General features: G+C 42.5%; 1 protein-coding gene and 1 long non-coding RNA gene across 3 annotated transcripts in view; one reads left to right on the top strand and one right to left on the bottom strand.

Moving 5' to 3' along the window:
• Positions 1-24,086, top strand: part of PIP4K2A (phosphatidylinositol-5-phosphate 4-kinase type 2 alpha) — an 82,635-nt gene that overhangs the window by 29,135 nt on the left and 29,414 nt on the right. Inside the window, exons 2-3 of the mRNA XM_084859053.1 lie at positions 4,474-4,571; positions 8,210-8,306. Of these exons, the coding sequence (XP_084715179.1) occupies positions 4,474-4,571; positions 8,210-8,306 (195 nt within the window). The remainder of the gene's footprint in view (positions 1-4,473; positions 4,572-8,209; positions 8,307-24,086) is intronic.
• LOC146345072 (uncharacterized) overlaps positions 16,861-24,086 on the bottom strand; it is a 79,991-nt gene continuing 72,765 nt past the window's right edge. For both annotated transcript variants that reach the window (XR_014792418.1, XR_014792419.1), the window contains one exon: positions 16,861-17,605. This is a non-coding gene — a long non-coding RNA (uncharacterized LOC146345072). The remainder of the gene's footprint in view (positions 17,606-24,086) is intronic.

Here is a 24,086-nt window from a genome sequence, read left to right as displayed (position 1 = left end):
CGCTCTCTCCTGGAGTGTGCTCAAGTTCATATTCATTGCATCGGTGATGCTATCTAGCCATCTCATCCTCTGCCGTCCCCTTCTCCTTTTGCCTTCAGTCTTTCCCAGCATCAGGGTCTTTTCTAGTGAGTTTTCTATCCAGATACTAAACAAGCTCTTCTACTATATCATTTAGACTCAGCTCTTAAATCTGGCATTCAAGCAAAAGACTAGGAAAGTAAACACCAGTGTAACTGTGTCATTTCCCATTTTTGTGGAACGGGAAACTCAGTGTGAGAGGTGTTGGCCTCTCCCACCAGCCCTGTATTCTACCAACCTCTTTCCCAAGCCTGGCTGTAAGGGCTACGATGATTGTGCCTGGATGACAGGCCAGATTGCAAGAGGATGTCTGTTGCTGGCTGCACCTATACCTCCTGCACATCATCCCATCTTCACCACATTAAGCCAGGAGCCAGGGTACGGCCTGGGCTCATGGAGAGGCTGCATCAGAGGAGCAGTATCTCTGCATTGCTGTGGCATGCACTCAGCTGGTGCTGGACTCAGCTGCTCAGAGCTCCAGAATCTTAGAGAGGCTACTGTGCATCCGCCTCTTATGGTGCTGTAGTTCATGCAGGAAGATAAGTAGGGATCAAAGACGAGCAGCTTGGAATTGGATACCCAAATTGAAGGAAATATACAAGCTACTCGCTATTTGGAGTACAGGATCTTTTCAGACAACTATGAATTCTTTTAAAACGGGTGCAGAACTTCTTTCAACCTGAGGGCCAAAGTCCATTTTGGAGAGGCTTTTGGGGGCTTCGTTCCAGTGGTGGGTGGGGCCAGGCAAAAGGGCAGGGCCAAAATTGCCAAAAATACCATCATATTTTAGCTTAAAGCTCTTGCTACCAGTAACTAAGCCTTAGGAGAGGCATTTCAAACTTTTAGGATTGGGGGGGAGAAAACATGGGAAACCACCACATTATTAGTTGATTTTAAAATTTTCTGATCACTTTTCTGATCGCATTCCCAGTTAATTTGGCAGTAGCTCTTAAAAGCTTTATGGAAAAAAGAACACGTCCTTACAAAAATTATGGGATGTAGGTGCTGTCTTAAGAGGCATTCTTCCTCCTCTAAGATGATGCCAGCTATGACATACAGGTGTATCTTCTAAAGAAGAAATTGCTCCTCCTGCCAACTATTTTACTCCTGGGAAGATTTAATCAATTAATTGTAGGAATTTTAATTGATTAGGGGTGCAATCCTATGCATGTTTAGTCAGACAAAAGTCCTACAACTCCCAGCATGCCCCAGCCAGGCATGATGGATGGGGCATGGGAGTTCTAGGACTTTTTTCTGACTATACATGCATAGGATTGCACCTTAAGGTCACAATCCTATATCCACTTATCTGGGAGTAATCACCATTGAACTCAGCAGGACTTCTGCATAGACATGTATGGGATTGTGCTCTAAGGAAATCTTAGTCAATGTATTTGGGTGTGTGTGACTGATCCCCCTACTAATAACTTATTGTAATAATAACTGTACTAATAATGTACTAATAACTTATGCCATAAGAAATGTGTTAGTCTTTAAGATGTCACAAGACATCTTATGATGGTGTAGTGGTTAGAGTGTTGAGCTAGGACTTGGGAGTCCCTTTTCTAGTTCTCATTCATCCAAGAAGCTCAGTGGGTGACTTTGGGCCAGTCATTAACATTCAGCCTAACTTACCTCACAGGGTTGTTGTGAGAACAAAATGGTGAGGAGGAGAATCATAAGCTGTGTTGTCTTTGTTAGAGGAAAAAGGGTGAGATATAAATGTAATAATAAAACAATAGACAATAATAAAACAATAGATAAATAAAAATATGTTTTACTTATACTCAGAGACACTTAAGGATGTCATTATATACCCAAATTCTGTTATGGGTTTTGGACAGATGAAATTGCCTTATACAGAGTTGGGCCACTAGCAGCAACTCTCTTAAGATTTTGGCAGCAGTCTTTCTCAGCCCTGCTACCCAAGTTCCTTTTGGTTAGAGACCTTGCGGATTGAATCTGCAAGATGCAAACTCACAAACATGTACTTTGCCATAGAACAATGGCTCCTCCCTAAGCTTCAGTAAATAACTGTAAATAGGTCTGAATTGTGCCTTACCTTCTTATTGTCATGTTCCAAACCATATTCTTGTAGAAATGTATCTGGTCCCCTATCAAATTAATCTTTCTGGTTTGTAGCAACATAGTACAGCTTAATCGTTGTTTTCATGCAATTTGCATTTCTGATCACCGATGAAACAAAACAGCTGTTCTGCGTGACACAGAAAGTTTCAGTAGTTGCTGGCTCCTCAAAGCCAGGCACCAAAAATCTTGAAACAATTGGTTCTTTTTCCGTTTCTGTTTGAGCATCTCTTTAATTAAAGATGCTGTGATTTTGGGGCAGGGCCTGAGAACAAAGGCTACTCAAAGTTTGCCTTGCTGTGCCTGTCTCCATTGTGTTCAATGCCAAGCTATCTATCGGCAGTTAGTCAAGCTTCTGGGGTTATTATACCTTCTGTAATCGGATAAGTTTGCTGAAAAAACAGGAGTTGCATGTAAATGTCACTTTAGCAATTAGCAAAAACGGTTGGAAGTATGGTGGACTGGCATGGATGGATATGAAAAAGTTTATTTAGAAAGGGAAACTAGTTTTAAGTTTCTTTGTGTAGGGAGAAATAATGCTGGATCTCTGGGTTTTACCTTAGAGCTGTGGGAGCAGCTCTGTAGTTAGAGTCAATCTCATTCTGAGCTTTTTTTTTTCCCTTTAAATCTACTTACAAAATTGAGATTTGTGCTATTGCTATGAATTTTGGCACAAAGGCTATTTTGGTTTAGAAATGTCAGCTGTTTTCCCCGTTTGTTTTTGAAACCTTACAAAATAGCTAGATTCAGTTTAAATTTTAGTTATATTTTTATGCATTTCTATACTTTGTGTCTGCATGTGTGATCAGTGAGAATTGATTTTTTTTTTGGATGGGGATAATGAAACTCAAGTGTGTAAAAAAATAAAATAAACCCCAGACATATCACTGCAGTTAAAGGACAAAGTATATATGAGATGTCTCTTGGGAGGTGGGGATGTAATGATATGTTGAATTCTGAAGATACGGGAGAGTTCTGGCTGAAAGACATACTGTATGTCAGTGGGAGGCAACACTGTGCCCACGGGCATGAATGCATCCCAGATATCTTTCTTGGTGCCCATCAAGGTACCCTACCCCTCTCACTCGGATACACAAGGTGTGTGTGTATATGTGTGTGAAAGAGGGAGAGAGTGCATTTATGGGTAGTAATGCAGAGTGAGAGGGAAAAAGAGATGGGGGAATGTATTGGCTAGCAGAGCAGAGGAGGGGTGAGGGAGAAAAAGAGTTTGCCTTCTGTGAAATGGATATCTGTTGATGCTGAAAACTTTGGGTTCAAAGGAATTGTTTAGTGAGTTGGGGCTCAGACCCACCTCTGCCTTGTACTCAAATCTTTGGGGTAGGTTTGTGACTAGTCATCCCTCCCGTTGTAGCGATTTTGTGGTGGTGCCCAGGACAGTTTCCCCAGTTGTCAAATATGCCCATGAGCCCATAAAGGCTGCCTCTCCCTCCTCTATGTGATTATTCACATTTATTAATAAAGCTGCTTATGAGTTAAGGCTCATGATTCTTTAGTGTTGGTGGTTACAAAGCCATATGTGGTACAAATAAAAAAAATAAAAATAAAACAATTTCCTGACTTCAACCCTAACTCCAGTGCAGGCAAAACATCTGCTGGAGTTACGGATGCTGGGGGCATGGCTTGTGTGTGCATCCCCGCTGCCTCTTTATACATTTGCTCTTGCCTTTTTAGAATGCTAAATATGATAGTTTTATCACCAATTACTGCTGTTGTGAAGGGTTAATGTACTATTTTGCATACACTTAAGTTCTAATTGAATTTTCATAGACTGTACTTCTTTCATTTCATTGCTATTTAACCCCTGTTGCCATTTAATTTGAACTTTTGCATTTGTTTCCTTTATGCCCATGTGTATGTATACCTTTCAACTGAGGATTATGTTTCATGCATCTGATGAACTCTAGTCCATGAATACTTATGCTGTAATTTGTTCACCTTTAGGGTTTCCAAGACTCGTTTTTGCTGTAGCAGACTAATTTGTCAAACAAGAAAAGTTTATTTTAAAATACACCATTCTAACACATGAATGACATGTACCCTGAAACTATTTTAATACACTCTTCTCTGTATTTGGCTTGCCTAAAATAGGGGCAGGCAGCCTACAGCCCTCCAGATGTTGTTGTTAGACTCCAACTCCGGTCAGCCCTGACCATTGGCCATGCTCTCTGGGGCTGGCAGAAGTTGGGCAGAAAAGCAGATACAGAGGGCTGGCAGTTGCTGACTTAAAGGAACTTGTTTTTTTCCCCATTTTTCAAATTTTCCTTCATTCTGTTTCCTCCTTCCCTGTAGATCAATGAACTGAGCCATGTTCAAATCCCTGTTATGTTGATGCCAGATGACTTTAAAGCATATTCAAAGATAAAAGTGGACAATCACCTTTTCAACAAGTAAGTGAAGTAAATCACATTTGTTCATGGGATGATATATATATGTGGTTATTTCTCAATGGCTAGAAGGAAAATCCTGCTGATTAACTTGGATTCTGTGATTCAGCCACCTGTTATATGTTAAGAAGTGTCAGCTGATCCACTGTGGAGTAAGGTTTTTTGGTCATATTGTATAGTGTTTTCTGTAAATATTTTGTAACAAAATTTTACTACAAACAGACTTGAACATCTGTGTATCAAAAGTAGTATTGCTTAAGATTTCTAGGGCGCAATCCTATGGAGATAGTCGTCAGCCTCTGAACTTGGAGGCTGATGACTATCCAATACAGGGTGGCCAGCAAAGCTCTGGCTGCCTTGTATTTCTAGCTAGACAGGTAATTTCACCTGTCTAGCCAGGGAGCTTTGGAGCAGGAGTGTGGGAGGCTGAACAGTGCATAGGAAGCTGCCTAACATGGCTTCTATGATCTCCTTCCCTCCTTGTCCCTGGGTCTCCATCCCCTTTTCCCCATCTCTGTGCTCTGTTTCTGAGCATGGAGATGTAGCCAGTGCAGAGAGAACCGCACCGGCTACGAGCGGGAGGGGGCTGGGAGCACAGTTTCAGGGAACCAAGGTCAGAGCCCTGAAACAGTTCCAGTTTCCAGAAACAGAAAAATCCTATGGCCCTCTAGACAGGATTGCTCCCCTAGTATATTAGACTTCTAGTTTAGACTTAGTTTAGACTTCTAGTGTATTCCAATGCAAAGACTAACAATGGATGACATCTTTCTCTCTCACACACACACACACACACACACACATGCACATGCACACACCCAATCTAAAACCAGTTGAATCCAAAGCAAAACAAAATTAATCTCCCCACACCCATATCCTACTCTACAAAAGACTGTGCCGCAGTATTTTGCTTTGGCTTAAGCTAATTGCAAAATGCCTGTGCAAATGTCTCCAAAAATACTTTAGTTTAGGGATGGATAAACTATCCATTACTCTTACTTGGAGTGACCCAGAAGTGAACCAGTTTTTTTTTAAGGAAACAGATCAGTTCATTTTCTGAGCCAATCCAGAGGGCACAGGAAATGAACACCCCTCCTTCCTGCCAGTTGTCTACCAACCCCCAAAGCACCATTACTTCCTTTCCCTTTACTTGTTTGCAAGCAGAAGTGGGAGGGCAGCAGCAGACAGTGGGGAGAAGGAAGTGTCTCCCCACACACACACAAACACACATCCTGATGTGCTGCTGAGTGCATCAGGATGGAAAGAGTAGTGGCCCTTGGAAATTGGATCCTTCTGATGAAGTTTGTTTCTGAGCCAGACTCAGGAAAGTATTCATGGCATCTCTACTCTGGTTTAGATGAGTCTCCAGAGAAAAGAGTTTTATTACTGTGGCAGCAGCCATTAATGATGCTCTGCAGTTTATACTTGGCACACAGATGACATTAAGAAGATACTACTCATTGATTTTGGGTTTTTATGAGACATGGGATTTTTGTTGTGAGGTGTGTTGGAAGCTTTTATGCTGACAGGTGGGCATAAACCAATTTTAAATGGAAGAGGGCAGTGTCTTAGGCAGGCTAGGCCTATCTGTCTAGTATTTCATAACTCAAAGCTGTCTGGTTTGCTTCTGGAAGCAAATAGGGAATTGGAGCACTCCTGATGACCTGCCACCATCAGGAGATGAGCTGCACTTGCTGAATCTCCTGTCAGGAGCAGTCCCATGTAGTGTGCCTTGCACTAGACTAGCCTCATAGTTACGAAGGCGTGAATGACTGTTAGATCTGAATCCTGCAAATTAGGTTGGAGGCTTTTGACCGGATGGAGTTGATTGGAGAAAAGTGCTCTACCAGTGATCTGTCTGAAGTTGCAGGCTCACCAATGGATCCAGGTTCTGCCCCCAGGCTGAGAACCTGCTTAACCTGGGGAAGCTGATGCTGTCAGTGAGAGCCCTTTCCCTTCCTGCATCACAGGGCCTGCCAACAACTTCTATTGCAGGCTTTCCTGGATTAATCTTCAAGCAGTTTGCCCATATCCAGCCGTGGTGAGGCACTGGTAAGCATGGGCACTGCAGGACCTTGGTTTTTTAAAAAGTACAGCTTACAGTTGTTATTGCACTCCAGATCCCCACATGAGCTCGCAGTTATTTTGTGGAAACTTCTAAATAGGATCAGGATGGTTGCTTTTAGGACATAACAGGAAAAGTTCCAGGAATGATGCAAGCAACCATCTGTCACTGGCCTTTGGTGACTTCTCTCACAAAACATTTTCAGGTGTCCAGCAGATGCATCTTCCCCCCTCCTCTCTTGATCAGTGATCTTGGAAGTTTCCAAAAGATTTAATGTGGTAAACTGTACCTACCAGTTAGGATAGTGTTCCATACCCCAGAGGCAACATAAGAAGCTGCCTTATACGGAGTCAGGCTATTGGTTCATCTTGCTCGGTACTGTGTATACTGTATACTGTATACTCTGTATACAGTATACTGTGGTGTACTCGGTACACCAGAGGTGGGACGTTTGTGGCCCTTCAGACATTTTGCCCTACAACTTGCATCATTCTTCACCATTTTCTGTGCTCACTAGAGCTGATGGGAGTTGTAGGCCAAAACATCTGGAGACCCACAAGTTACCCACCCCTGGTCTATACTGACTGGCAGGGGTTTTCCAGGGTCTCAGACAGGAGTCTTTCCCAACCCCACTGGAAATGCCAGGAATTGAATCTGGGACCTTTTTAATGGACATGCATGTGCTCCACGATTGAGCTATGGACCTTCTCTATTCAGGAGGCCCTAGGTTCAGTCCATAGTATCTCCACTTAAATCAAGGGTGGGCAGCCTATAGCCCTTGGCCAATTTCATGTTGTCCTTGGCCTAATATCAAAATAAATCCGTTCAGACCTCTGGCATGAGTGATCTGTCCCTTCCCTGGCAGCCCACTGAGTGGGGAGGAAGAGGGGGAGAGACCGGGGATGAGGGTGGCTGAGAGAAAAAGAGGGAAAAGCAGTGGCTGTGCCCACTGATGGCATGTGGCCCCTGTCAGATTATCCCCATGGAAATGCGGCCCTCAACAGAGAAATGGTTCCTCACCTTGACTTAAGGGGTCTCTGATAGCAGGGCTGGAAAACGCCTCTGGCTGAGACTTTGGAGAGTAATTGGAGGAGACAGTATTGTGCTAGATGGACCAATGATTGGACTTAGTATAAGGCACCTTTCTGTGTTGCTGTTTGTATTGGGCAAAGACTACTAACAAAGGCCACAGCTACAGCTCTGGGTATTTTGTGATTCTATGCAAGCACAATGGGAGATGTTCCAGTGGTTTCTTTCTCAGAATGACTATAAAGTCTTGATTTTTTTGCTGGTTTCTGTTACAGATTATATGGTCTTCATTTTTAGATAAAGTGGACCTCCTGGGAGATTAATGTGCAAAATATGACATTCTGAGCCCCAATGCAAAGATTTAATAAAATTCTGTTGAATGCCTTTTGATGTAGCTGTTTTGCAGCATTCTGTATAAGAGTAACTATCCCTACATTTGGGAAAGTTCCTGGCCTGACAGGAGAGAGGGGGCCTACTACTGCACATTTGTTTCTATAGAAAATAAAACATTCCCAGCTAATTTACCTTGTTTATCAAATCTGTGTTTCAGAGAAAATATGCCAAGCCATTTCAAATTCAAGGAATATTGTCCAATGGTTTTTCGTAATCTGCGAGAGAGATTTGGAATTGATGATCAAGACTTTCAGGTAGGCTTCCTATCTTGGTAAACAAGTATTAGATTGATATTTGATTGTAAATTAAGTGGCCATTTTTCATCCAGAAAGAGAACATACTCTCTCACTACATGAGGGTAGGACAGCCAGACCCTCATCTGTTGGTGCCCATACTTTTAAATACATTGTGCGAGGCTGCAGCTGCTGCACCTCCTATTCCTCAGGCCTCTTGCTCATCTTCTTCTCCTGCCCTTTGTGATCAGCAAGAGTCTAACTTTGCCCCACAGAGGGGATGCCAGTGGGCAACAGCTGGTGGAGGAATGAGGCAGGAGAGCAGTGGCTATATTCTCACAGTGCCTTGGTGTAACGTTAGTTCAGTTTTATTGAAAAGCTGTACTGAAAATCTTGACATTGGCACAGTTTTATTGTTACAAGTATGAAGACAATGTGCCCGTGGTCTGAAGTGGATTCATTCAACAAGCTTGGGCTTCATCAGTAGACTTCTGGAAAAAAACAAAACACCCAACCTAACAGACCCACTTAGAGGCCAAAGGCCCTCTTGAATAAAGCGGACTTTACCTGCTGGTGGAAGGACAGCAGAGAGGGAGCGAACCTAGCCTCCCTTGGGAGGGAATGGGACAGAAGTGTAACAAACTCAAGTTACACATTATTTATATCATCTCCCTTGACACAGTAAGTTGCTGTCTAGACTGCGGAAAATATATATGTAGGCAGAGGTGGCTGCTTCCCATGGCTTGGATCCAAAGATCCTGCTGCAAGAACATAAAGTACTTCTCACTCCCCTGTCTAAAAGCTGTTCTGGAGGGTCCCACCATTCCTTGTAGTCCGTTCTTTAGAGGGCTGCAGATAGAGGGAAATTGGTGATGCGCTCCTCACTTTTGAGCAGGTAGAAGTGTCTTCTGCTCACACAGCAGGATCTTTAGACCCAAGCCCACATACATGCTTTTGCAGGAAGGTTTTTTATACATTGTAAAAAGCTGACTACATCGTTCTAAATGGATAATAAAGTAAAGACTTTGAAAAATCCTTATGTAGTATCTCCTTGGAGGGGATGGGAAGAAGATATGCTTATTCAAGAACACCACAATTAAGTTTTACAGCATGTTTTAATGGAATTAGTTTTTCTTTGCACTATCTCATGTCTAAGTAACAAGACCTCTGGTTCCTCCTAAAGAGGCTCCATTTGAGTCCACTAGTAAAAGGAAATAACTGAACTGGTGGGAGGATGTAAGAGTATACTGAAGAATTTTGGCAAACCTGCACAGACGTTTAAAGCTTATGGCTTTTCTTATGAAAAACTGGAAATATCCATCTACAGCAGGTAGATGAACATAGGCAAAAACAGGATCCAAGTGCTGCAGGTAACCCAGCTCCCGACAAGTGTGTCCATCTGTTACACCCATGAAAAGACCCTTTTGCCACACTTACACTTTTAAGTATACACTTTTTAAAAATCTCACATCATATACACTTAATTTAGAGCCACATTTTTAACACTAAAGACAACTTCAAAAATACGGTAATAAGTGGAAACCCAGGAAATGCTGGGGCGGAGGGAAGGCAGCACTGCTGAAGTGCTGAGAGACACTTTTGTGTTTCACTGGGAAGAGGCTTTTGGAGTTTTCCTTATTCTTCTGCATTCTTTCATCTAATTTCTAACCAGAGCGTTTGTGGCTTATATGTAAAAACAAAGGCAACTGCATCAGCATTAGCAGTTGATCAATATTTCTCCTTCACTATCAGCTCTCCCTTGTAATATAAGATTGATTCACTTATTTTTACACATATAGTGGGTCTTTTGGAATGTGTGTGTTGATTGGTGGCTGGTTTGATACTGACAAACTGAACGAGTAAGGTGCCATCAATATGCTGATGACACACACTCTTTATCTTTTTCACCTAATCCGGGTGAGATGGATGCTTTGATCAGGTGCCTAGCACAGCCAGTAATAAAAAAAAAATGAGGGTTAATAAACTGAATCCAGTCAAGATAGAAGTTCTGTCTTAAGCAACAGCTTTTCCAAAAAACTTAAAACTCTCAAGTCACATTTGGCTTCTATATGAGGCCTGACTTGTATATGATGCAGCCATGCTGAAAGATCTTGCCTACGTAATAGAATCATAGAGTTTGAGGGGTACTTTCTATGAGTATCCCATCATCTTTAGATGCACCTACGTTATGCACAAGCTAATTAATGCAAATTGGCCAGCACACATGGAAAATGCATTTAGGGCACAATCCTATGTGTGTTTAGACAAAGAAAAGGCCTACAACTCCCAGCATGCCCCAGCCAGCAATGTTGGCTGGGGCATGCTGGGAGTTGTAGGCCTTTTCTTTGTCTAAACATGCATAGGATTGTGCCCTAAATGGAGTGCTTGTGGAATGCTTATTCAGGTAAGGACTTTACCCATGGCCCATATCCTATATATCTGTGTATCCCTTAAATCAAAATATTTTAAATTAGTTTTTATTGTAAAATTTAAACAAAACAAAAAATGTATTCACCAAAAATAAGTATGTATATACATGGATCATGGGTCAGTATAACTGATTGGCTTCAATAAGTGTTTCCAATAGCGAAGAAGACGCTGAAGCTGTAAAAGTGGCAGGGCCAAGCCTAGATTCTAACAAACGTTGCAATTGCAAATATTGCCATTCAGCCATAGTGGGCAAGTTGTAATTCCCAGCTTTGTGTGACAAATACAAAAACTTGTCATCATTACCCACTAGTTGTTCCAAGGTAAAAATCAACTTCTCCGTCCAATCCTCCACAAAAACATTTTCTTAAAGTATGTCAAGGGCCTTCACTTACATCATCTGTACATGATATTGGTAAAGATTATTATTGGAAGATGATCATAGTGATGGCATGGGAGCTTTCATATTTCTGATGAAGTAGCAAATATTTTAATGAGCTTCGTGTATACCAAGCCACACTAATGGACACATTATGTTACTTCTGCATTCTCACCGTGAAATTCCCAGATGTGGAACACGAGAGTCTCACAAAAATCTTGACATGGGATTAGAAATAAGATCTGGAAAACATTAAAATTGGTGCTTGCCTTTGATTTTTTAGTGGACATTGCTAATGTATTTTCCTTACTGGTGTTAGCAACCATGATGGCCTTGTAGCTGCTTTTTTATAAAAGCAGGGTTATTCTTGCATCTGGCCCAAGTCAACTTGCAAGCAACTTAGACCTATGCGGTGGGGGTCATGCATTTAAATATAGGTTTAAAGTATATGATAAATTTCCTGTGCAACAGGCTGAGCAACAAGATTTTCATAACACTAGCTTGGATCCAGACTTAATCATGCTTGGAGAAAACCCACTGAAATTAACAAGACAAACAAGTAATGGCTAACTTAAGTCTCATTGATTTCAGTGGGTTACTCTTGAGTAAATTTGGATCCAATCTACTATTTCCTGTCAGTGGTTTGCAAAGCCTCCATAGTTCCTCTCCGTTGTTCAAAGATGTACTGAAAGATCTTGCCTACGTAATAGAATCATAGAGTTGGAGGGGTACTTTCTATGAGTATCCCATCATCTTTAGATGTACCTACGTTATGCACAAGCTAATTAATGCAAATTGGCCAGCACACATGGAAAATGCATTTAGGGCACAATCCTATGTGTGTTTAGACAAAGAAAAGGCCTACAACCCTTTTGAAGATGTAGGAATCAGAATTTTAAAGTAAACTTGAGGATTCTCACCAGAAAGTGAAAGAGCTTTTTGTCTGAAAACTTCAGACTAAATTTGAAGAGCAAACTTAAATGGAAACCTTTTATTTTTCAGAAGTGTGTATATGTGTTCTTGAGAGAGTTTCAGCCACAAGGGAATCCACCTCTGTTACTTCTGTTTTGCATATCCCTGTTCTTAAATTACCATTGTGACTGCCACTTCCTTTTGTTTCACATTCAGCTGACATGCTCCAATAACCACAGTCCTCTCATGTTGGCTTTACAAATAAATTGGGGTGGGGTGCATACAGTCAGGGCCAGAAATATTGGAACAAGGATAACTGTTTTGGCAGTTGGCCTCCGTACAGCACCACATTGAAGATGAAAGGAAACACACCCAGATGGGACCGGACTTTCAGCTGTAATTCAAGGGGTTTGACAAAAGTGGGGCACTAACCATTCAGGAAGTACAGTCAGTGGCATACACACACCCCTATCGTTGGTGGCTCATAAGTAATGGAACAAACCATCATCATTTCAAAATTAAGGATCGCCTTTAATACCTGGATGAAAATCCTTTGCAGTCAATGACTGCCTGAAGTCTGCTGAGTTTCCTCCCTCGAGATGCTTTGCCAGGCCTTTACTGCAGCTGCCTTCAGCTGCTGCTTGTTTGTGGGTCTTTCTGCCTTCAGTCTTGTCTTCAGTAAGTGAAAAGCATGCTCTATTGGGTTGAGATCAGGTGACTGACTTGACCATTGAAGAACATCCCACTTCTTTGCCTTGAGAAACTCTTGGGTAGCTTTTGTTGTATGTTTTGGGTCATTATCCATCTGCAATGTGAAGCGGCGTCCTATCAGTTTGGCAGCATTCGTCTGAATGTGAGCAGAAAGTATAGCCCTATACACTTCAGAATTCATCCTGCTGCTTTTATCAGCAGTCAGGTCATCAATAAACACCAGTGACCCGGTTCCATTGGCAGCCATACATGCCCATGCCAAAACACTGCCTCCACCATGTTTGACAGATGATGTGGTATGCTTTGGATCATGAGCTGTTCCTTTACTTCTCCATACTTCTCTCTTCCCATCATTCTGGTACAAGTTAATCTTGGTTTCATCAGTCCAAAGAATCTTATTCCAGAACTGGGCAGGCTTTTTTAGGTGTTTGCTGGCTAATCTGGCCTGTCTGTTCTTGAGTGTTACCAGTGGTTTGCACCTTGTTGTGAAGCTTCTGTATTGACATTCATAAAGCCGTCTGTTGACTGTAGATGTTGACAATGACATGCCTACCTCCTCAAGAGCGTTCTTGACCTGGCTAGATGTTGTGAAAGGGTTCCTCTTCACCATGAGCAGCATTCTGCGGTCATTGACTTTAGTTGTCTTCCATGGTCTTCCAGGCCTTTTGCTGTTGCTGAGCTTGCCAGTTAATTCCTTCTTTTTTCAGGATGTTCCAAACTGTTGTGTTGGCCACTCCCAATGTTTTTGCTATCTCTCTGATGAGTTTATATTGCTTCCTCAGCCTAATGATGTCCTCCTTCAGTCGCATGGACACCTCTTTGGACCTCATGTTGGGAGTTCCAGTGAACAGCTACCAAACGCAAATGTAACACTCAGAACCACCTCCAGGCCTTTTATCTGCTTGATTGGTCATGGGGTACCCAAGAAACAGGCCACACCTGGCCATGCAGCTGCTTGTCAGCCATTCGTTCCATTACTTACGAGCCACCAACGATGGGTGTGTGTGTATACCACTGGCTGTCCTTCCTGAATGGTTAGTGCCCCACTTTTGTCAAACACCTTGAATTACAGCTGAAAGTCCTGACTTTCGTCCCATCTGGGTGTGTTTCCTTTCAATTTCAGTGTGGTGGTGTACAGAGGCCAACTGCCAAAACAGTTATCCTTGTTCCAATATTTCTGGCCCTAACTGTATGTACACAACGTGCTACATTTTTTCCTTCTACAGTTTGCCTGGCTTTGGTTTGCCGGTCCATATGTTTGTCAGAAATATTGCAAACCCTGATTCAGTAGTCCCTCCCACACAGGCTTCAGGCAGAATGCCAGCTCTTTTATGTGTAAAGCACTGCATCTACGTTTAATGGAAGAAATGTATATTTGTTCCTTCCACCTTCCATTTTTAAAGGAGGGGTGTGTGTGTGAGTGTGTGGAATTAATCTTTAAAATGTTAAAAAATTATTTCAAGGGCAAGGTGGATTAGTGAGATTTAATAGTTCCTAGCGATTGATGTGCACAGCTGGCTTCTGTTAAACACGCAGAACTGTTTTCCTCTGAACTCAGTCTGGGAAAGATTATTGTACCTCTAAGAATATATGAAGCTTCCTTTATACTGAGTCAGACTATTGGTCCATGTAGCCCAGTATTATCTGCTCTGACTGGCAGCTCTCCAGGGCCTCACACAGAGGCCTTTCTCAGCACCTGATTCCTGATTCCTCTTAACTGGATGACAAGGTTTACACCTTCTGCATGAAAGTGGTGAATGGGTTCATCACTTAGATCCTCTCCACACCCATATTTTGTAATAACTCTTATTTTAAATACTTGAAAACATGTAGCTTGGGAATACCAACCAGAATTAATTCTCAGTGCTACTATTATCATTGAGTGATGCAGGACCAACATGGGCAAAATGGCATACTTCCCTGTTTGTTTAATAGGCCATGTCAGTATAATTAAAACAACTGTTCTCCCCAAATGTCTATGTGTTTGGAATCTACAGTAGATGTCCTTGATAAGTTGTTCCAGAGGCTAGACATAATGTGTTCATAACGTAAACTTCTTCCAAGCAAGTGTATTTAGGACTGCTGCCCAAATGATTTTTGAAAGGGTTGCAGAGTGTTAATTATTGGAAAGTTTATATTAACTGAAAAGGCTAAATGGTCTTGATTTGGATTGTGCTTGTTAAAGCTTTTCACTCCACTGAGAGATCCAATCAATAGTTGTCAGACCACTGTCATAAAAGTAGGACAGTCATTAGCAGATGACTTTGACCTTTATCAGGGAAAAGGCTTACTGGGTTCAATCAGTATGCTTACAAAGAAATGGTAAAACATCTCCTTTTGAAATGAGCTGCTTCACAAAGCACACTGTGAATTTCCTGTCTCAGTGTTAAGATATAGTAAATGGTAAAACTTTGTCATAGTGTACTGTACAAGGTGGGTGACAATTCTGTCCTTTTGATTTCATTTGGGGACCTTATTTTTTATCTTGTAAAATCAAGGATTCTGTCCCACTTGCAGTTGTATTGCAGTCTTGATCAGCAAACTTGTTCATGGGAGGAGGAAGCTAAAAAGGCCACATTCTCCACATAGTTTTTAAGAGAAATTGGATAAGTTGCTGTTCTGCATCTTAATTCTGCTGCTGTGAAAGCAAACAGGCACTTATCTGATTTTTTCTAGAATTATTTTTCAAGTTCTGGATATACAAGATGACTTCCTCAGTTTCATTACACTATCCAGTTTTGCACTTGAGAGTATTTGGGTAGCAAACATGTGGTTACCAAATATTTTGGTACCATTTCGCTGCCAAATTGCCTGAGAACTTGACTGGTTGTTTATTTAGGCTCTGGAGGGAGCAATCCTATGGCTGCTAGACAGCAGCTAGACGGCCATAGGATATCTGGTTTTCCGGGAACTGACTTCCCTCCACTTCCACGCTGCCTTGGAGGCAGCGCAGAACAGCCCCATGCTCTGTGCTCGCAAGAGGAGTACAGAGCGGCCGAAAAGGGGCTTTCTGGGGGGTGTTCCGGGTCGGGGAGGGCAGAAATGCCTGTACGACACATCCAACGTGTTGTACAGCAGCCTCCTTCCCCGCTCGGCCCTCCCGCGGCTAGACCGCTGCAATCGGCTATCTAGCCGAAAATGCAGAGCAGGAAGTAGCGCAGAGGGAACGATCCCCTCCATCCTTCTCCTGCCCTGCATTGGATAGGCAGTCTCCTCCAAGTTCTGAGGCGGCCGCCTATCTGCATAGGATTGCGCACTTAGTATCTTTGATTAGCGAAGAGAATGGGTGGACTTTGCATAGTTTTATTACAGTGCTACTTGGTGCCTTGCCATCGTCCTGTCTAGAGCGCAGCTCATCAATATCCTAACTTATTTTTATTCAGTTGTAAATACAGAGAACACTGAAGGAGGAAGAAGTGGGGATGGCTTTTGTTTTTATGGACTTGGTGCTTTCTGGTGGCTACATATTTAATTTCTTTAGCAGTTTTAATGTGCAGAGTCCTTTTTTAGATGTAAATAGAATATCTGAAATAGAGATAAGATTTGCAGTTTAGAATTAATTATTTAAATCTGGATCTGATCCTCCGAAAGTTCTCAACTCTTCCAGAGCATTCCCTGTTCCTTTCACCAGGCTCTACACACCTTCAGGCAAGGGGCATTTTCCTTTCTTGGGCGAGTCTGACTCTAGGAAAGGCAGCCTTCCTCAGGACATTCCTGTTTCATAAATCAACCTGTTCCAGATCCATTAAAGCCCTATGGAATAGGTGCACTTCCTCTTCCCAAGCCTGGGTCTTCCTTCTAATAATAAAGTAAGAGTACCATACAGCGTGCAGTTTTATTGTCATAGGTTTCCTTGATGATCTTCATTTCGCTGCAATGTCTGTCACTGAGGAAGCAGCTCTTAAGTTATGGGATTCTTGTTTGAGATTGAGTGAAATTATTGAAAGGGCAGCTGTGTGGAAAGGGGTACTGTAGGACTAGGGCATCCACCAGTGCAATCTTTATTGCAGTGCACCTTATCCTCCTGTCATTCTGTTTTAAATTACAGTATAAAAAAATGACTGGGATGACCTGAACTGGTCATTTCAACTTAAAAATTTATTCTTCCTGATTCTTTCTTTTTTTTCCTTAAAAAAAATCTTCATATTTTATCATACAAAGAGAATTGCATGGCCTTTATAGAAAAAGAAGTGTTTTCTATGACTTCTTAAGTCTAAAGCCTTTTTAGTATCAACTATTAGCACACTCAATATGTAGATTAAATATATTGTGTGCCTGCATAAATAATCTTTAGTCTTGTGAAACTTTAATGATATTAATATGCCAGTGCGAGGCATAAAAGATTGGAGATTAGAACAGGCTAATTAAATTGACCTTTAAATTCTTCCTACCCTCTTGGAGTCTGTTGCTAATCCCTAAACACCCATAGTGCAGATAAACTTCAAAGGGAAAGGATGCTGCTGCTCTTCTTTCTCCATCCTGCTGCTCCTTGAAATTTTCATTGAGAAAATGTTAAGACAATAGATGTCTTGTTATTAGACTTCTAGGATGGGAGGAATCCTACAGTATCTTTCTGAATCACCAGCAAGGAAACCCCACAACTTTCTCCCAACTGTGGGGTTTATGCAGTAAAGGATTTTTTTATTGTGCCAAGAAGATTGTCAAGGTTTGACATTTTCATTTTTGCCCAGTATCCTGGCTATCTTGTCATATTGGTTCTTGAGTTTGTTGGCTCTTGCTCTTGGGTACTGGATGGCTGAGAACCTGAGGATCATTTTCCTCATAACTTTTCTATGTTCCTTATGCCAAATCTTCACCCATCTTGCCCTTCTCTGCATCTGTTGCTGCTTGGTTCTGTGGCAACTGTTAAACCATGATTCAGTTGTGTAATCTGGGAAGAGGGATTTAAACAACACAAACGTTTAGATGTAAAAACTTTTTTTTTTAAAGGAAGAAATAACTTCCATTTAATATGTATTACTTTTAACATGCCAAATTCTTTCTTATATAGTGTGCTGACACTTCAGTCCCCTTTGTTGATGAAGCTCTGTATGGTGCCATGGTGTTGCCTGGGTGCCATGATGCAGTGATGCTTCCATGCTGATCCTCTGCATTGCCAGCTACTGGATCCCCTGGTCCTCACAACCATTCTGTCCCTTGTGGCCTAGGCTGTACTCTTCTGCCTTCAGACCCTGCTGTCATTTCCAGTGCCTCATCACAGCTCACTAGATTAATTCCACAGGATTCCAACAACACTTTCTTTTTAAGCTTCACCTCTCTTTCTCCTTTCACTCGCGCCCAGTTTTCTACCGCTTCTCTCCCCCAACATTGTCATCTCCTTGGCAACAATTGCCGGGAGCTATCCATGCTCTCCTTGCCCCTCCCTCCCTGATTTACATTTCTTTAAGTAACTACTTCCCACTTTTCTAGACAAAATGGCCTCCACAAAGCAACTTACAATATAACCATACTAATAGACATTTTAAACCTTACCACAGAAAGAATGGAAGATATAAAACACTCATGAAAGACATTAAACCTAAATCAGCAACACTGAGAAACATCTCACTTCAGACCAGCAATGATAAAACACAGATCATCACAGTTTAGTGACCTCTTAGCCCAACCTTTTCTAACCCATGCCCTCCAGATGTGTCGGACTAAAACTCCCCCCTCAGCCAATGGCTCTGCTGCCTGGGAATGATAGGAGTTGTAGTCTGAAAAATATGGAGGGTGCCATGTCAGGGAAGGCTGTCTTAGGCCGTTTCTTTCCTTCTGTAGCTCCTTTCAGTCTTCCCTTGAGTTTCATCCAGCTGTTGCTGCTCTTTTCTTTCCTGTTTTTCTTCAGAAACAAGCGGTAGTTCATACCACGTTGCTCTTTGGGTCCTGAGTGTCTGAAAAGCATATCTTCAACACCTTTGTGAGGAAATAATTTCCTGATGTACTGGCTCCCAGTGCATTGTAAGGTGTTAGTTTGGAATAGTATGGATCATGTTGGTTGGTCCTGATAAAGGTATGCCCTATTGTGAATTATAGATCTGAAAGTAAATATCAATGACTGAATTGGCTATTCTCTCTCGATAAGATACAAAACTAAACATAACTAATGTAAAATCCTGCATTTGTTAATACTTTAGTAAGAAGATGACCATAGAGTGGTCTGAAAATGCCTGATGAAGTTAATGGCTGTGTTCGCATATCATGCTAAGTTATGATCTATGTTAACCTTGTCCTGTTGCTTTAGCCAAGAAGTGTCTTGCAGATGACCAAACAGCGACTTGTTTCCCCTATTTCTGTATAAAATGTTTGTTTCACTGCTGCCCATTTTGCCAGCCTTTGGAATGGTTGTGTTTTCAGGCTGCTCTTGGCAGGTGCCTCTATTTCAGGGCAGACTATAATGCAAATAAGCCAGGGATAAGCCACAGTTCTGGGTTCAATCATCATGAAAAGCCTTGGTTTAAGCAAGTCAGACTTTGAGCTGGTTGACACGATGAGCTATGGCATATGCAAGGTGTGTGAAGCCACTATTTTGAGTCACAACCACTGATTGTGCTGTGTCGTCTGAACCCAGTCATCGTGGATTATTTGAGGATTAAACACCCTCACTTTACCCACAGTTCAAAGCAGAGGTTAACTGAGGGTTGTTTAAACATCGAATAATCCATGATGACTGGGTTCAGACAATACAGCGCAACCCCTGTTTGGCTTGCTTGGGGGTTGCACAATCAAAACAGCTGCTGCACATACCCGGCCTGCATTGTAGGTTAAAACACCCACAATGAGCCAGCTGTGTTGTGCAAACCAGCCCTTTGTAAGCCCACAACAAGCCATGGCTTCTATTTGTGGTTTGTGGCTGGTTAACACACTGTGGTTTGTTTATGGGGTTGGGTTTGAACATAATGACCTGGTTTGCATGTAATGTGCAAACCAGAGTATGGGTTGAGTATGACCCCATTTGCATGTAATGACAATCCTGAGTATGGGTTGTTGAATCCTGGGTTGTCATTACATGAAAACACAGAACTATGGGTTAACTATGGGTTGTTAACTACAAACAACCCAGGAAGAGAACCCATGGATTACTGTTGGGTTGTGAACCCTGGGTTGTATTAACTATAGATTGTCATTATGTGTGAACCCAGAACCATCGGTTGTTTCTCCAGGCTACAGAGGTGGCGGGCAAGAGTTGTTAAAAAAAAAACAGCCATTCTACATGCCAGTACTACAGTGCCATAAAGGCATTTGGGATACAGGGAGAGAAGAGGTGAAGGAAGAGGGAATCAAACAACCCAGGAATTGAAAAAATAACTTGCGCTTTGTGCAATTGTCTGGCAGACAAATCATGGGTAAACTCTGGGTAAGGCAATGACTCATACTCTAGGTTGTTGTTATGTGTGAACCAGGTCAATGACAAGCCAGTTTTCAACAAAACATACCATGGCTTAATGTAGTGTGTGAACCAGGCCGTTGTTAAGCAGGTCTGGGCCTAGTCAGTGCTTGGCTGAGAAATGACTAGTAAACTTGTGCAAGCTGCTTTGTTCTCACTGGAGGCAGGGCAAGATGCAAATGTAGCAACGCTTCTTTTCCTTTTTAAAAAAAGTAATAATTTTAGGCCTCAGCATTGCACTTGAAGTTGGAAGTGAATATCAGCTTACTGAAGAAAGCTATAATAAAAATGTCCTACGTCCTTGTTTCCAGACTAGGCATTAAGCATGATGTATAATTATACAGACAATCTTTATCGGCATTAAAAACCCCGTTGAAAATGAGTTAAAAATTGCTTTAAAAAATAAACATGTTCGGCCTTTGGGGCTTTATCGGGCTATATAATACAGTAGATCTAACAAGTGCCTGTATCCCTCTGGTATGGGACAAGTGCTTGGTTTGATTGAAGTTGTAAGTGTTGAAGGTCATGAAATTTAAACTGACCTTTAACAAATTCTCTTGCTAACTGCTCTCTGTGCACATGGACAATCTTTTTATTGACCTTGCAAAGACATCATGACATTTCCAACCAAAGGTTGCTCACAAGGCAGCTATTGGATAGATTAGCATTAAGAGGAAGATAATTGCGTGTTTAAAATAAACTTGAAGGTCTCATGACCATATTCCATTTCTATAAGTAGTTAAATATACAGTGCATTTCTTTCCTAAGGTGACCTCCAGTACTCAACTTTACAGGGTGGCCAGAGTAGTTCCTGTCCCTTACCTTTCGTGATGGTCTCCATACCTTCTGTGTTAAGCTATAGTGGGCAATTTTGGTTAAAACTGGGTGGGGTTTGTAGATTTTATTAAGCCCTGCTTCCCATAATTTGAGCACCGGTGACCTCCATAAAGGTAGTCAATTTTTGTGAACCAGGAAGCTTGTTCTTATGTTAGCAAAAGCCAGTGAGTATAGCTTAAGTGAGAATGATGGAACTCAGGCAGCCATGTTTTATTCACAGTAACGTACAGAAAAGGAAGTAACAAAGGGTGCAACTCTATGCATGTATAGACAGAAAAAAGCCCCGCAACTCCCAGCTGGGAGTTATAAGACTTCTTTCTGTCTAAACATACATAGGATTGCACCCTAAAGCTGTTATACACTATTCAGTTTAAGCTTGATAGGCTTTTTAATTACAAGAGGGAGATTGAAGCATACAAGATAAGGCTGGGATAGACTAAAGGGAAACAAAACTGGCCTCTAGTGAACTTCTTTTTTTGTTCCCTGGGGTTAGTTCAGGTACTTAGAATTTTCTCCACATGATGCATGCTAACCACAGCCAGGAACATATTTATGGGAGGAACCTAACATGCAATGCAGCCGCTCCTACGAGTAATACCTGCAATAACATGTTCTTCAGCTCTTATTCCTCACGTGAAAATTTGTGGACAGAGAATGGAATCATAGAATAGTAGGACTGGAAGGGGCCTACAAGGCCATCGCGTCCAACCCCCTGCTCAATGCAGGAATCCAAGTCAGAGCATCCCTGATGGATTGCTGTCCAGCCTCGTCTTGAATGCCTCCAGTGTGGGAGAGCCCACCACCTCCCTAGGTGACGTGAATATTTAAAGTGAAGGAAATTATTTGTTTCACTGGAGACATTGGTTGCATTCGCACAACACGATAAGCCACCCCGTGAATAAGCTGCACTGCAGCTACTTGAGAAAGGGGAGATCTTGGTTCCCCCCTTACTTTTTGCGGCTTCCATTTGTGGCTTCCAAGATCTCTCCCTTTCTCGAGTAGCTGGAGACTCTGGTAAGTGTTGACTGGAAGCGGGACACTTAAAACCCAGAGGATCACCATGCCAAGTGAGCAGTCTTGTCTCCCCCACACACACACTTTTGGTGCACCTACTTCTCTTGATTTTTCCCCCTTTTTGGAGCTGTCAGGGGCAAGTGTGTGCAAATTAGCCTATATGCAATCCCGCCTTGTCAATTTCCTTGTATGTTCCCTACTGCACTTTGCTCCCTTTGACAGCCAAAACTTACAAGGGTATTGACTAGGCAAGGCTATACATATTGGACAGCCATAAGTGCACACTTGCAAAAGACTGGCAAAAATAATAATTAAAAATACAACTCTATTTGGACAAATTCCTAGGGCCAATTTTTTTTTAAGGGGTTGGGAGCGAGTGGCAGCCCCTTCAAAGTGCCATTTGGGTATCATTGGAAGGGCAGTTGCTGGCAAGGGAGGCTTGAGGTGGCACGGGCACGCGCGATCACCAAGAGCGGCAGAGGTTTTTGCTGCTCGCCGCAACCCACAATGAAATAGCTCTGCCAGATTTGGACAACTCGTTAACCCCTCATGGATTGAACAACCCCTACAGTAAGCCATGGGTTGTCAGGATGGCTTGTTGCTGAAAATTAAGCTACCCTGTGGAAATCAGTCTGGGTTCGAATGACACAACAACCCACCATGGCTACTTACCCACAGTGGTGTCATGCGAACCCAGTCAATGTTGGGGCCAATAATTCTGTGTGATGGTATGCATAAATATTATCCCATCACCTGCCATAATGTTGTACAATGGACAAACTCTATTTTGTTTGCAAATAGTATCCCAAGGAGAACACATTTCCAGGGCAGATGTGGATCATCTTCTAATGAACAAACGGGAGCACCAACTCACAAATGGGAAAAACAGAAACCCATGAAAAGGGAGAACTGGCAGAGAGCCAAGCCCCTGAAGAGCCAGGTCTGAACTTCAGTGTGGGTTTGAACTTGGCTTGTTGGCGGGGTGTGTGTGTGTGTGGTGGACACGAACTCTCAAGTTTACTATTCTAAATCCTTCAATTAAGAGATGTGCCAACAATACTTTACATTTGCACACACACACACCCCGGAGCTTTTTGTCACTAAGACCAGGCACCTGTTCCCTTGGAACCCTCTGTCCCCTGCTCTAGACAAAATATAGTTAATGACTTACTCTGCTGATTGGTTTTACTGAGTTTGGCCTTGCACAGGTGTGCAAGGTGCTGGTCACTGCCAGGCCCAAGAGACTTTGCAAATAATGAGAGCTTTTCTTTTAAAAGCTGAGACCCCAGAATTTTCAGAGGGAAACTTCTAGTTTGGATTCAGATGAAACGTCCTGAAATGGAGCAAAATGCCCTCCTTCTTGTGGCTGTTTGTTCTCTGACTAACATGTCTTTGGGCAGCAGTGGACACCAGGCTCTGTTTCTTTGACCACATCCTGGTTCTGAAGGACTAAGGGTGCAATCTTATGCATGTTTAGACAGATAAAAGTTCAAGCATTCCTCAGAATGGGTGGCTTTTTTTCTGTAGGACTTTTTTTCTGTCTAAACAATTCGCAACATTCCCCAGCCACCCATGCTGGGGAATGCTTGGCCTTTCCTCTGTCTAAACACGCAATGGATTGTGCCCTAAGTAACATAAAACTGAATGAGCCATGTCTTTTTATACATCTCAGGTGGTAGAGAGTCTGCTTTTAGCTAAATTTTGAAATGCCTTGTTTTTCTAGAGAAAAAGCCCACTCAGAGCTAGGGATAGGGGAGAATTTCTCCCCAAAACTTCAGGGGGCCGAGTGCCAACGCATTCGGCCCCCCGAAATCGGCGGTGAAATTCTCCGCCACCCCCCCGGGATGGGACTTACCTTTCACGAATGTCCCTCCCGGCGGCGGGTCCCGGCGGCGGTTCGGCGGGTCTTCGTCAGGGGCGGGGGCGGCAGCCGGTCTTTCGACCGGCTGCCACCGCCGCCATTACAAGGAAAGTTAAAAAAAAAAAACCACCCCCGTGATAGGCTACGTAACAATTAACGTGGCCTATCACGGCTAGATTTGCAAAGTCAGCCGTGATAGGCTACGTTAATCGTCACGTAGCCTATCACGGGTGACTTTGAAAAGAAAAAAAAGCGCATACGCAAATGGCGGCT

Source organism: Heloderma suspectum, chromosome 5 (genome assembly GCF_057233095.1).
Source record: "Heloderma suspectum isolate Gila_16-S chromosome 5, 16-S_ref, whole genome shotgun sequence".
Taxonomy (NCBI): domain Eukaryota; kingdom Metazoa; phylum Chordata; class Lepidosauria; order Squamata; family Helodermatidae; genus Heloderma; species Heloderma suspectum.
The sequence above is the reverse complement of the archived record's forward strand: the minus strand, read 5'-3'. Positions and strand labels throughout refer to the sequence as shown.